The sequence below is a fragment of the Eleginops maclovinus genome, chromosome 24 (genome assembly GCF_036324505.1).
Source record: "Eleginops maclovinus isolate JMC-PN-2008 ecotype Puerto Natales chromosome 24, JC_Emac_rtc_rv5, whole genome shotgun sequence".
NCBI lineage: Eukaryota > Metazoa > Chordata > Actinopteri > Perciformes > Eleginopidae > Eleginops > Eleginops maclovinus.
In genome coordinates this window covers 493856-507243 of record NC_086372.1, presented here as the reverse complement: position 1 = coordinate 507243, position 13388 = coordinate 493856, and the positions used below count along the sequence as shown (strand labels likewise).

Genomic DNA, 13388 nt, shown 5'->3' with positions numbered 1-13388 from the left:
TTGTGAAACTCTGGGGGTAAGAAGAGACTCTTATTGTGAAACTCTGGGGGTAAGAAGAGACTCTTATTGTGAAACTCTGGGGGTAAGAAGAGACTTATTGTGAAACTCTGGGGGTAAGAAGATACTTTTATTGTGAAACTCTGGGGGTAAGAAGAGACTCTTATTGTGAAACTCTGGGGGTAAGAAGAGACTTTTATTGTGAAACTCTGGGGGTAAGAAGAGGCTCTTATTGTGAAACTCTGGGGGTAAGAAGAGACTTTTATTGTGAAACTCTGGGGGTAAGAAGAGACTTTTATTGTGAAACTCTGGGGGTAAGAAGAGACTCTTACTGTGAAACTCTGGGGGTAAGAAGAGACTCTTATTGTGAAACTCTGGGGGTAAGAAGAGACTTTTATTGTGAAACTCTGGGGGTAAGAAGAGACCCTTATTGTGAAACTCTGGGGGTAAGAAGAGACTTTTATTGTGAAACTCTGGGGGTAAGAAGAGACTCTTATTGTGAAACTCTGGGGGTAAGAAGAGACTTTTATTGTGAAACTCTGGGGTTAAGAAGAGACTTTTATTGTGAAACTCTGGGGGTAAGAAGAGACTTTTATTGTGACACTCTGGGGGTAAGAAGAGACTCTTACTGTGAAACTCTGGGGGTAAGAAGAGACTCTTATTGTGAAACTCTGGGGGTAAGAAGAGACTTTTATTGTGAAACTCTGGGAGTAAGAAGAGACTCTTATTGTGAAACTCTGGGGGTAAGAAGAGACTTTTACTGTGAAACTCTGGGGGTAAGAATATATTCTTATTTTGAAACTCTGGGGGTAAGAAGAGACTCTTATTGTGAAACTCTGGGGGTAAGAAGAGACTCTTATTGTGAAACTCTGGGGGTAAGAAGAGACTCTTATTGTGAAACTCTGGGGGTAAGAAGAGACTTTTATTGTGAAACTGGGGGTAAGAAGAGACTCTTATTGTGAAACTCTGGGGGTAAGAAGAGACTTTTATTGTGAAACTCTGGGGGTAAGAAGATACTCTTATTGTGAAACTCTGGGGGTAAGAAGAGACTCTTATTGTGAAACTCTGGGGGTAAGAAGAGACTTTTATTGTGAAACTCTGGGGGTAAGAAGATACTCTTATTGTGAAACTCTGGGGGTAAGAGGCTCTTATTTTGAAGTGACGGCTGAACGTGTCTCCAGGTGAAAGCTCTCCCCGGGATGGGAACCACCATCGATGTGATCCTGATCAACGGGACCCTGCGGGAGGGAGAGACCATCATCGTGCCGGGGGTGGAGGGGCCAATCGTAACCCAGATCAGAGGGCTGCTGCTGCCCCCCCCACTCAAGGAGCTCAGAGTCAAGGTACAGCTGCTCCTTCACAATAAAAGCCTCTGCAGCCTGTGTGGTTTTTAATTATGTGTTCATGGCGTCTGCAGAGTCAGTACGAGAAGCACAAGGAGGTCTGCACGGCGCAGGGGGTCAAGATCCTGGGGAAGGACCTGGAGAAGACCCTCGCCGGGCTGCCTCTGCTTGTCGCTTACAAAGACGACGAGGTCCCTGTCCTCAGGGTAACACACACACACACACACACACTCTCTCTCGCTGTCTCTCTCTCTCTCTCTTATTCACATATGTGACTCTCTCAGGACGAGCTGGTGCGGGAGCTGAAGCAGACGCTGAGCTCCATAAAGCTGGAGGAGAAAGGAGTGTACGTCCAGGCTTCCACGCTGGGCTCTCTGGAGGCGCTGCTCGAGTTCCTGCGGACCTCCAAAGTCCCTGTGAGAACCGAGACCCCCTTTATCTATAATATATATTCATAATGTGCACCATGTTCCAGATGTGTAGTCCGTACTGCTCTGACCTCTGACCTCCCTCTGCAGTACGCCGGTATCAACATCGGCCCGGTGCACAAGAAGGACGTGATGAGGGCGTCCACCATGCTGGAGCACGACGTCCAGTACGTACAGATTCCTCCTGTGACTCTGCATAGATCTGTGTAGTAACTGTGTTTGTGGTGCATTCAGGTACGCGGTGAATCGGCTTAGATCTGTGTAATAACTGTGTGTGCTGCGTTCAGGTACCCGGTGACTCGGCTTAGATCTGTGTAATAACTGTGTGTGTGCTGCGTTCAGGTACCCGGTGACTCGGCTTAGATCTGTGTAATAACTGTGTGTGCTGCGTTCAGGTACCCGGTGACTCGGCTTAGATCTGTGTAATAACTGTGTGTGTGCTGCGTTCAGGTACACGGTGACTCGGCTTAGAACTCTGTAATAACAGTGTGTGTGGTGCGTTCAGGTACCCTGGGATCCCGGCTTAGATATGCGTAATAACAGTGTGTGTGGTGCGTTCATGTACCCGGTGAATCGGCTTAGATCTGTGTAATAACTGTGTGTGTGCTGCGTTCATGTACCCGGTGACTCGGCTTAGATCTGTGTAATAACTGTGTGTGCTGCGTTCAGGTACCCGGTGACTCGGCTTAGATCTGTGTAATAACTGTGTGTGTGCTGCGTTCAGGTACACGGTGACTCGGCTTAGAACTCTGTAATAACAGTGTGTGTGGTGCGTTCAGGTACCCTGGGATCCCGGCTTAGATATGCGTAATAACAGTGTGTGTGGTGCGTTCATGTACCCGGTGAATCGGCTTAGATCTCTGTAATAACAGTGTTTGTGGTGTGTTCAGGTACGCAGTGATCCTGGCGTTCGACGTGAAGGTGGAGAGAGAGAGTCAGGAGATGGCCGACAGTCTGGGCGTCCGGATTTTCTCTGCAGAGATCATCTATCACCTGTTCGACGCCTTCACCAAATACAGAGAGGACTACAAGAAGGCCAAGCAGGACGAGTTCAAGTATGACTAGTACTACGTGACCTCTGATAAAACTCACTGTCTGCTGCTTTATTACCAATTTCAGACTTTATTTAACTTCTAAGAAACACTTATGAATAAACACTTAATCCGCGTGTGTCCTCAGGAACATCGCGGTGTTCCCGGCGAAGGTGAAGGTCCTCCCTCAGTTCATCTTTAACTCCAGAGACCCCATCGTGATGGGGGTCACCATCGAGGCTGGGGTCCTGAGACAGGGGACGCCGCTCTGCGTCCCGGGGAAAGGGGTGAGACACTCTAATATTAATATACATATTAAATTACATATACGTGAATGTTTATTACTAACATTGATCTGTTGGTAGTTCGTGGACATCGGCATCGTGACGAGTATCGAGATGAACCATAAATCTGTGGAAAGCGCCAAGAAGGGGCAGGAGGTCTGCATCAAGATCGAGCCCATCCCCGGGGAGTCGCCCAAGATGTATGGGCGGCACTTTGAAGCCACCGACATCCTCGTCACCAAGGTGAGAGGAACCGCTGAAGAACTACAAAACTAGCAAACTACAAAGAGGGATATTAAACTACAGGAAACAGGAAGAGGGTTATTAAACTACAGGAAGAGGGATATTAAACTACAGGAAACAGGAAGAGGGTTATTAAACTACAGGAAGAGGGTTATTAAACTACAGGAAACTGGAAGAGGGATATTAAACTACAGGAAACAGGAAGAGGGATATTAAACTACAGGAAACAGGAAGAGGGATATTTAACTTCAGGAAACAGGAAGAGGGATATTTAACTACAGGAAACAGGAAGAGGGTTATTAAACTACAGGAAACAGGAAGAGGGTTATTAAACTACAGGAAACAGGAAGAGGGATATTAAACTACAGGAAACAGGAAGAGGGTTATTAAACTACAGGAAACAGGAAGAGGGTTATTAAACTACAGGAAACAGGAAGAGGGATATTAAACTACAGGAAACAGGAAGAGGGATATTAAACTACAGGAAACAGGAAGAGGGATATTAAACTACAGGAAACAGGAAGAGGGATATTTAACTACAGGAAACAGGAAGAGGGATATTAAACTACAGGAAACAGGAAGAGGGATATTAAACTACAGGAAACAGGAAGAGGGATATTAAACTACAGGAAGAGGGATATTAAACTACAGGAAACAGGAAGAGGGATATTAAACTACAGGAAACAGGAAGAGGGATATTAAACTACAGGAAACAGGAAGAGGGATATTTAACTACAGGAAGAGGGATATTTAACTACAGGAAGAGGGATATTTAACTACAGGAAGAGGGATATTAAACTACAGGAAACAGGAAGAGGGTTATTTAACTACAGGAAACAGGAAGAGGGATATTTAACTACAGGAAACAGGAAGAGGGATATTAAACTACAGGAAACAGGAAGAGGGATATTAAACTACAGGAAGAGGGATATTAAACTACAAGAAACAGGATATTTAACTACAGGAAACAGGAAGAGGGATATTAAACTACAGGAAACAGGAAGAGGGTTATTAAACTACAGGAAACAGGAAGAGGGATATGGAGAACTTCAAACCTTGTCTTGCTGAATGATTGGTGGTAAACACCGTTACTGTTTATAAAGTTTTGTTGTTAATGAATACATCTCTGCTTGTTTCAGATCACACGCGCGTCCATCGACGCTCTGAAGAACTGGTTCAGAGACGAGATGCAGAAAAGTGACTGGCAGCTGATCATGGAGCTGAAGAAGACCTTCGAGATCATCTGAGGGAGCAAACACACACACACACACACACACACACACACACACACACACACACACCCTCAGATGAAGCTGGAAAAAGTAAAAAAAAGAAAACCTGAAAAAAGACGTGAAGTGTTTTTCTGTGAGAAACGAACAGTTCTTTCCACTGTTGTAAACAGTGACACACACACACACACACACACACACACACACACACACAGTATTCCAACGTGCCTGTTCTTCAGCATCAACGTTGTGTTTCTTCTCTGATTTGGGCTGGCTGCGCTCTCTCCTCCCGACTTAACGAGCATATCAAGGATCCCAGGTGCATTGTGGGATTTGTAGTGAACTAGACCAGGAGGAAGAAAGGATTTTTTTCTCAAACACCAAACCCTTCAGCAGCTTCGGACTCTCTGGACGTTTGGATGAAAAACAGGATTTTAAAATGTTTCTGCTGATAAAATAAATTACAGAATTCCTGCAGTTTCACTTCTGTTTCCTGTTCCTGTCTTAGGCTGTCAGACCGACATCAAAATAAACACTAAAACATATCAAATAAATTAGAGTTTAATGGGATGGCATGTTGGGGCCAGTGGAGGCTAAATAAAAACTAAAACAAAGAAGGATCAGAAAAATGTACGAGAAAACCAGATACAATATTCAGGGAGATTTACTAATGTCATTTGTCTTCATAATGTCGGAGAATGTCTGAATATTTTCTGCTAAATTGTCCTGTAGGATATTTAATTGATTGGATACCATAAACTGAATGCTTACTGGTTAATAACAGCTGTTTTTCATTTCTTTGCGATTTACTTCATTCTCTTTTTCAAAAATCTGAAAACCTGAAAAGCTTTTAGTCGAGTTGCGTTCAAGAGCAGCGATCTGGGTTTTAAACTCCCTCGTGGTGCGTTCAAGGTCAGTCAATTTTAGATGCAGAAACGTCCATGAATGAAGAGCAGTGTGTGAGAGACATTTCTAAAGATACGCTCTTCAAAACAGACAGACGCTTCCCATGATGTTGGATATTTGCAATATATTCTGCCCTAGCCGTTACGTGCTTGGAACAGTTCGGCAGATCGATAACTGAAAAGATGAGTGAGGCTCCAGAATTTCCTTTGCATAGAGTTTTACTGAAGTACAGCATTCAATCTTTCCGTAAAACTAAAAGTAAGCACAAAACATAAAATTACCATGTGTCAAATTGCTACACAAAATCACCACGAGCTACATGAGGACGATAGCCACGAGCTACATGAAATTAGCAGGCTAGTTACATTAACACCTCTCAATACAATAGCACCGTTTAAACAACTAACAACTAATTTGCTCGACATGCTACATAAATGAATATATTATAATATAGTATATCATATATTTAATGGATATTTAGTATAGCAACAAATTTACGGACGTCTCTACTCCTGGGATCTGACCGTGGGAACTACTTGTGCTGAACTGAACTCGTTATGACTTACGAGGCGAAATAAAGGCACTTATGGTGCAATACCGAGGTACACCAGTAGGTGTCCTTGTTACAGGGAAAACAGCTTTGGCTACATAACATCAGAAGCATAATAGATAAAGACAGAACACAATACAAATAAAAAATAATCACGTGAAGCTTTGAAGTGTTTGTTCACTTTTACATATCTTTAAAGAAATCACAATAACGACAAACCAAATGTAGAAAAATTAAGATTTTTAACATTTAATTAATTGAGACGGCAAAAGTCAACATATCGAGACCAAGAGCTTTACTGTAACACTGAAACAAGTGAACAGGAATAAAGCACAACGTTCTTGTTCAAAATAACAACGGGATAAAGTAAAGGTAATAAATCATATTGAACACATGAGAAACTTTTTAAATCGCATCTTTGGATAAAGTTTTCTAATCCAACAAAAGGGTCATTTCTGTGATTGCCAGGTTTAAGATAGACCTCTTCACATGAATATAATACATGTATTAAAATTGTAACCATTTAATTAAACACGTTTTTTTTATTTCTGTTTAAATATATTTTTTAAATATTTCATTTAGTTATTTTTCCTTTCTTTACCTAAGTTAAAAACTACATTCAAGCTGGTCTAACCTTAATCTACACTATGCTGCTGCCCAATGCTCTCCATTTCCTGCCAGGTGAAACTGTAGAGAAACAGAATCTACAAACAACAAATACGTGTCATTGCGTCACACGGTGGCGGGGATGAAAAGTCCGTGGAGGTCCAAGTGGACGTGAGCGCTGATGGACGCCCGGGCGATCTCCTTGAAGGATTGGGCGTCGAGGACAAGCATGAAGGGTGAGATGTTCGGGTCCGGAGAGATCACGGATGATAAGATCACACCTGAAAAGAAAACGAAGGAAAGCCGTTAAATGAACCGCCGTTTGCTTTAAGCTTAGCATTAGCGTTCGCATTAGCTGCGTCACCGTCGTCTTCCTCCTCGGCTCCTGGAGACGCCACGAATACCGGCTCCGAGGCGAAACAGTTCTCTTGATGCCACTCCACGAGTTTCCTCGTCAAGATGTCGAACTTCGCGATCTGTCAGACGAGAAAGTATTTCAAAGGTTTATTCCGGACCAAGTTGTCGGATTGGGAGATGATTTATGATTTCTTGACGATGTTTCGCTCGTTGTTGTACTTTGCTTGGATGAGCGGATAACTCCATTTTGGACGCGTAGAAGTATCGGTACTTCTTGGTGTTGAAGTTGTAGTTGATGCCCGGGAGCTCCAGACCTAGAATGAAGACTCGTTAGCTAGTGAAAGTTAGTTGTTCTAATCTCTGTTACTTGTAATCCTTCAGCGACCCCCCGCTGACAGTAAACCAACCTTTGAACAGGAAGTCCGGCTGGCAGTAGACGGATCCGTCCTCCTTCATCACCGCCGTCGCCGCCTCTCCCTCCAGAGTCACCAGATTGGACCCTTTGAGAGCCTCCAGGGAAACACAAGCTTTATGAACTCTGAAACAAGTCGTATCGTCTTTGTGTTTCAGGCGTTGAGTCGGACGGTACCTTGCTGACGGCGAGAGGCAGGACGAACCTCAGGGCGTCGGGGATGCAGACGCTCCGGTTGGCCTCCATAAAACTGCTGGCGTCCTGCTTCATGTTGTGCATGTAGAACATCTCGTACAGCTTGCTGTCCTTATAGCTGATCAGGTCGAACACCAGGTGGTCGTCCGCCTCGTACGCGTTGATGTGGTGGAAGACCACCAGAGCATCGCCGTAGAAACGCGTGGACACCGCCTTCCCCGTGTTCTTGTTGACGACGTGGAACAAAGTCTGCGGAGAGAGGTAAACAAACAAACAAAGGTGCTTCACTGCTTCCTCTCTCACCTCCTGACAGCAGAATGGTTTCCAGCATGGGGGGGTTTATTATCATTATCAGCAGTCCGACTCACGATGTCGTCCTTGTCGAACTTGAGGCAGCTGCCCCAGTTGACGCCTCTAAAGTAAGCGGTGGCGAGCTTCATGATGTCCAGTTTGAACGGCTGCTCCACGAACACGATGTAGTTCTCCGTCATGCCGAAGCTGTGGTAATAGCTCGGGAAGAGCGTCGAGCGGAACGGGATGGAACATATCTGCTCCACCTTCCTCAGCGCCGGCTTCCTACGCTCCTTATCTGGAACAAAGATATCATGTGACGTAAAATCGCTGAGGAATCTGTAAACACTCTTCTGTCACGATAATATCTCTGTAGGTTTGAGTCTGCTGATTGATCTCATCTGATTTGTAAACCAATTAGATAAAGACCAGTCTCCCATAACTAAGGTTAACCTAACGTGTTGAAAGGGTTGGATCAGCCTGAGAAACGCACCTGAAGCATCGCCCGGGACTTTGAAGATGACGTATTTGGGGAGGCCGAAGTTCATCATGGAGGTGCCCATGTTGTAGGTGTTGCCTTTGCTGTCGTAGTGAGGGTGGGCCGTGGCCAGGTTCAGAGCGATGTGGTTCCTGTAGTTGATCTGAGATAAGGATCAGGGTTTTACTGATGGAGGTGTTTGTTCCCTGACCAGCGTCTGCAGGATAACGTACCCTGCCCACGGTCTCCAGGGTGGCCGGGTCGATCTGGTTCAGGTAGTTGACCTCCGACGAGGCGTAGTAGTCCTCTCCGTACCGGATGATGTTGATCAGGTTGTTGTCCGTGAAGTCCGGGATGATGTTGCTCATGTGTGTGAAGACCCTGGGAGGAAAACAGATTCATAAAGCAGATCTATAAGTGTCCTGGATGGTCTGAACCGGATCTATAAGTGTTCTGGATGGTCTGAACCAGATCTATAAGTGTCCTGGATGGTCTGAACCGGATCTATAAGTGTCCTGGATGGTCTGAACCAGATCTATAAGTGTTCTGGATGGTCTGAACCAGATCTATAAGTGTCCTGGATGGTCTGAACCGGATCTATAAGTGTCCTGGATGGTCTGAACCAGATCTATAAGTGTCCTGGATGGTCTGAACCGGATCTATAAGTGTCCTGGATGGTCTGAACCGGATCTATAAGTGTCCTGGATGGTCTGAACCGGATCTATAAGTGTCCTGGATGGTCTGAACCAGATCTATAAGTGTTCTGGATGGTCTGAACCGGATCTATAAGTGTCCTGGATGGTCTGAACCAGATCTATAAGTGTTCTGGATGGTCTGAACCGGATCTATAAGTGTCTTGGATGGTCTGAACCAGATCCATAAGTGTCCTGGATGGTCTGAACCGGATCTATAAGTGTCTTGGATGGTCTGAACCAGATCCATAAGTGTTCTGGATGGTCTGAACCGGATCTATAAGTGTCTTGGATGGTCTGAACCAGATCCATAAGTGTCCTGGATGGTCTGAACCGGATCTATAAGTGTCTTGGATGGTCTGAACCGGATCTATAAGTGTCCTGGATGGTCTGAACCGGATCTATAAGTGTCCTGGATGGTCTGAACCGGATCTATAAGTGTCCTGGATGGTCTGAACCAGATCTATAAGTGTCCTGGATGGTCTGAACCAGATCTATAAGTGTCTTGGATGGTCTGAACCGGATCTATAAGTGTTCTGGATGGTCTGAACCGGATCTATAAGTGCCCTGGATGGTCTGAACCAGATCTATAAGTGTTCTGGATGGTCTGAACCAGATCTATAAGTGTCCTGGATGGTCTGAACCGGATCTATAAGTGTCCTGGATGGTCTGAACCGGATCTATAAGTGTCCTGGATGGTCTGAACCGGATCTATAAGTGTTCTGGATGGTCTGAACCGGATCTATAAGTGTCCTGGATGGTCTGAACTGGATCTATAAGTGTCCTGGATGGTCTGAACCGGATCTATAAGTGTTCTGGATGGTCTGAACTGGATCTATAAGTGTCCTGGATGGTCTGAACCGGATCTATAAGTGTCCTGGATGGTCTGAACTGGATCTATAAGTGCTCTGGATGGTCTGAACCAGATCTATAAGTGTTCTGGATGGTCTGAACTGGATCTATAAGTGTTCTGGATGGTCTGAACTGGATCTATAAGTGTCCTGGATGGTCTGAACCGGATCTATAAGTGTCCTGGATGGTCTGAACCAGATCTATAAGTGTTCTGGATGGTCTGAACTGGATCTATAAGTGTCCTGGATGGTCTGAACCGGATCTATAAGTGTCCTGGATGGTCTGAACCGGATCTATAAGTGTTCTGGATGGTCTGAACCGGATCTATAAGTGTTCTGGATGGTCTGAACTGGATCTATAAGTGTCCTGGATGGTCTGAACCAGATCTATAAGTGTCCTGGATGGTCTGAACCGGATCTATAAGTGTCCTGGATGGTCTGAACCAGATCTATAAGTGTTCTGGATGGTCTGAACTGGATCTATAAGTGTCCTGGATGGTCTGAACCGGATCTATAAGTGTCCTGGATGGTCTGAACCGGATCTATAAGTGTTCTGGATGGTCTGAACCGGATCTATAAGTGTTCTGGATGGTCTGAACCAGATCTATACGTGTTCTGGATGGTCTGAACTGGATCTATACGTGTTCTGGATGGTCTGAACCGGATCTATAAGTGTTCTGGATGGTCTGAACCGGATCTATAAGTGTCCTGGATGGTCTGAACTGGATATATAAGTGTTCTGGATGGTCTGAACCGGATCTATAAGTGTCCTGGATGGTCTGAACTGGATCTATAAGTGTCCTGGATGGTCTGAACTGGATCTATAAGTGTCCTGGATGGTCTGAACTGGATCTATAAGTGTCTTGGATGGTCTGAACTGGATCTATAAGTGTCTTGGATGGTCTGAACTGGATCTTTAAGTGTCCTGGATGGTCTGAACTGGATCTATAAGTGTCCTGGATGGTCTGAACTGGATCTATAAGTGTCTTGGATGGTCTGAACTGGATCTTTAAGTGTCTCGTACCGTGAGAAGATGTTCTTGCAGGGGTCCGGGTAGATCATGGTTCCGAACTCGGAGACGACGATCCGGTCAGCTTTGATGTTCTTCTTGTAGGTTTCGCTCTTCAGGAACTGGCTCCTGTAGGTGACCTCACCTGGAACAGCAGGTAGAGGGTTAACATCGCTGAGGGTATTATTGGATGTTTCTGTACGTTAATTCTTCCTATCCTCACCGCGGCTGAAGGTAAAGCTGTGGATGAGGGACATCCCGTCAAACCAGTGGTTGTACTGGGAGTCTCCCACAGAGAAGAGGCCGGGTCCGTTCCTCAGCAGAGAGCCCTGCAGCCACGGTGGGAGGACGCCTGGGGTCAAAGGTCACAGGTAAACACCATGTTTAATCAAGCACTAAGTGTAAAAAAAAACTTCAAATATAAAATAGCAATGATAATAAAATACCAATATAATAATATATAACCACCATATTTAATACCAATATAATAATATATAACCACCATATTTAATACCAATATAATAATAATATATAACCACCATATTTAATACCAATATAATAATATATAACCACCATATTTAATACCAATATAATAATATATAACCACCATATTTAATACCAATATAATAATATATAACCACCATATTTAATACCAATATAATAATATATAACCACCATATTTAATACCAATATAATAATATATAACCACCATATTTAATACCAATATAATAATATATAACCACCATATTTAATACCAATATAATAATATATAACCACCATATTTAATACCAATACGTAACAATAATACCTAATAATAATAATCTATTATTTATATGCACATTTTTAAATGCAACAAACATTAAAACCATATTTCACATAAAAAGGGACAATACTTTGTTTCTTAAATTATAAATTAATAGTAAAAATAGAAATAGAAAAACAGATTCTAAAAACTGAAAGTATTTTTTAAATATCTGCAGTGTCACCTGTGACCTCGGCCTTCACCGGCTCCGGGGTCTCCATCCCGTTTTTCCCGAATATTTCCTCCATGTTGATCCTAGTATGTACTTCCCAGTATGCACCTCTGCTCAGACTGCTCCCCCCCTCAGAGCGGCTGGTCTTATGAAGCCTCCGGCCGTCTACGTGACATTTCATCATTCATTACAGAGACTCTGAGGATTGAGCGATTTGTGGACTTCACCCGGCTTTTCACAATAAAAGCCTCTGTGGGGCTAAGCTCTTTAAAGACTTTAAGAAGAAAATAAAAATCCAGTGGTGGAAGAAGATCCTTTAGGGAAGTAAAAGTAGAAACAGTAGGGTCCTAAAATAAATATTACTTAAATAGAAGTACACGTGTTAAGAAAATGTAAGTAAAAGTTCTCTGTGGTATTTCCAAAGTCAAAGCATCATAACATAATATATCCTTCCATTTTCAAGTTGTATTTCAGTTGTTGTAATGTTCAGCCAGTTCTTAAATAAATAGATGTAGTGAAAAGTACAAAAAAGGGCCTCTGAAATGCAGGAAAGTAAAAGTATGTGAAGCATTAATGAAAATACTCCAGTCAAGTACAAGTATGACAAATAGTAGGAGCCTTTTCCTTTCCGACCACTGCTCATCATCCTCTAAAATAAATCAAATGGGTCCAATCAACATGACTCAACATGTTTCCTGCTTATCCGATTTATTGCCTGTGCTTTTACTTTGAAGGGCCCTTGGATTTGAATCATAAAAAATAAATCAGATAATCTGCCAACAGACGATAACAGCAGAGCAATGTGACATCCCATAATCTCCGTCGACACACCATATAATGAGACGATGAGAAAAATGCACAATTTACACATTTGAATAAAATTAAAAACGCTACATTTATTCCTGTGTGTGTGTGTGTGTGTGTGTGTGTGTGTGTGTGTGTGTGTGTGTGTGTGTGTGTGTGTGTGTGTGTGTGTGTGTGTGTGTGTGTGTGTGTGTGTGTGTGTGTGTGTGTGTGTGTGTGTGTGTGTGAGCCGACCGACCTTGGTCTCGCCGTTATCTGTAATTGGTCAAATTGATTTATGTTTTTACAGCGTCTCTTATCCCAGCTGGTGTCCCCTGCCACGCAGACAACTCAAACTCTGATAGATATAGCCTTAAGGCAGTCTGCAGCGCAGGAAGTACCGGCTGTTACATCACACCGTAACAACATTAAGGACACTACCTTGCATCCTTTTTCTTTAGTGTCCTTCGTTTTGCTTCCTTTCCAGATTACCCTACTAATACTGTCTTCCTAAGCTTCCTTCATAGTACACTAACTTGCATCCTTGAAGAGCCTCTTAATAGTGTCTTCTTATGAGTTCTTAAAAGTGCATGACCTTCTTTCCTATTTCCGAGTTGTTGCCCCTAAATGTGTGGTTTCTCTCAGGAATATTAACCATTTTAATAAGACAGACAATCAGCTCTTCTTCTATAAGCTCCAGATGTCTTCTGCTCGTATTAAACGGAGTAT

General features: G+C 43.5%; 2 protein-coding genes across 2 annotated transcripts in view; one reads left to right on the top strand and one right to left on the bottom strand.

The window, feature by feature from the left end:
- The window catches only part of eif5b (eukaryotic translation initiation factor 5B), a 32412-nt gene extending 27374 nt beyond the window's left edge, over positions 1-5038 (top strand). The window contains exons 20-27 of the mRNA XM_063877959.1: positions 1179-1340; positions 1415-1546; positions 1625-1756; positions 1859-1935; positions 2659-2823; positions 2948-3086; positions 3165-3326; positions 4466-5038. Coding sequence (XP_063734029.1) covers positions 1179-1340; positions 1415-1546; positions 1625-1756; positions 1859-1935; positions 2659-2823; positions 2948-3086; positions 3165-3326; positions 4466-4573 — 1077 coding nt within the window. The 3' untranslated portion in view covers positions 4574-5038. The remainder of the gene's footprint in view (positions 1-1178; positions 1341-1414; positions 1547-1624; positions 1757-1858; positions 1936-2658; positions 2824-2947; positions 3087-3164; positions 3327-4465) is intronic.
- Positions 5039-5693: 655 nt separating this feature from the next.
- Positions 5694-12025, bottom strand: bco1l (beta-carotene oxygenase 1, like). The gene is made up of 11 exons (XM_063877925.1): positions 11889-12025; positions 11126-11254; positions 10918-11047; positions 8584-8731; positions 8366-8513; positions 7950-8170; positions 7564-7830; positions 7382-7484; positions 7194-7288; positions 6982-7093; positions 5694-6898 (listed from the first exon to the last, which is right to left on the bottom strand). The coding sequence occupies exons 1-11, from the start codon at positions 11950-11952 to the stop codon at positions 6744-6746; spliced, it is 1572 nt and encodes a 523-aa protein (XP_063733995.1). The 5' UTR covers positions 11953-12025; the 3' UTR covers positions 5694-6743.
- Positions 12026-13388: the final 1363 nt, after the last annotated feature.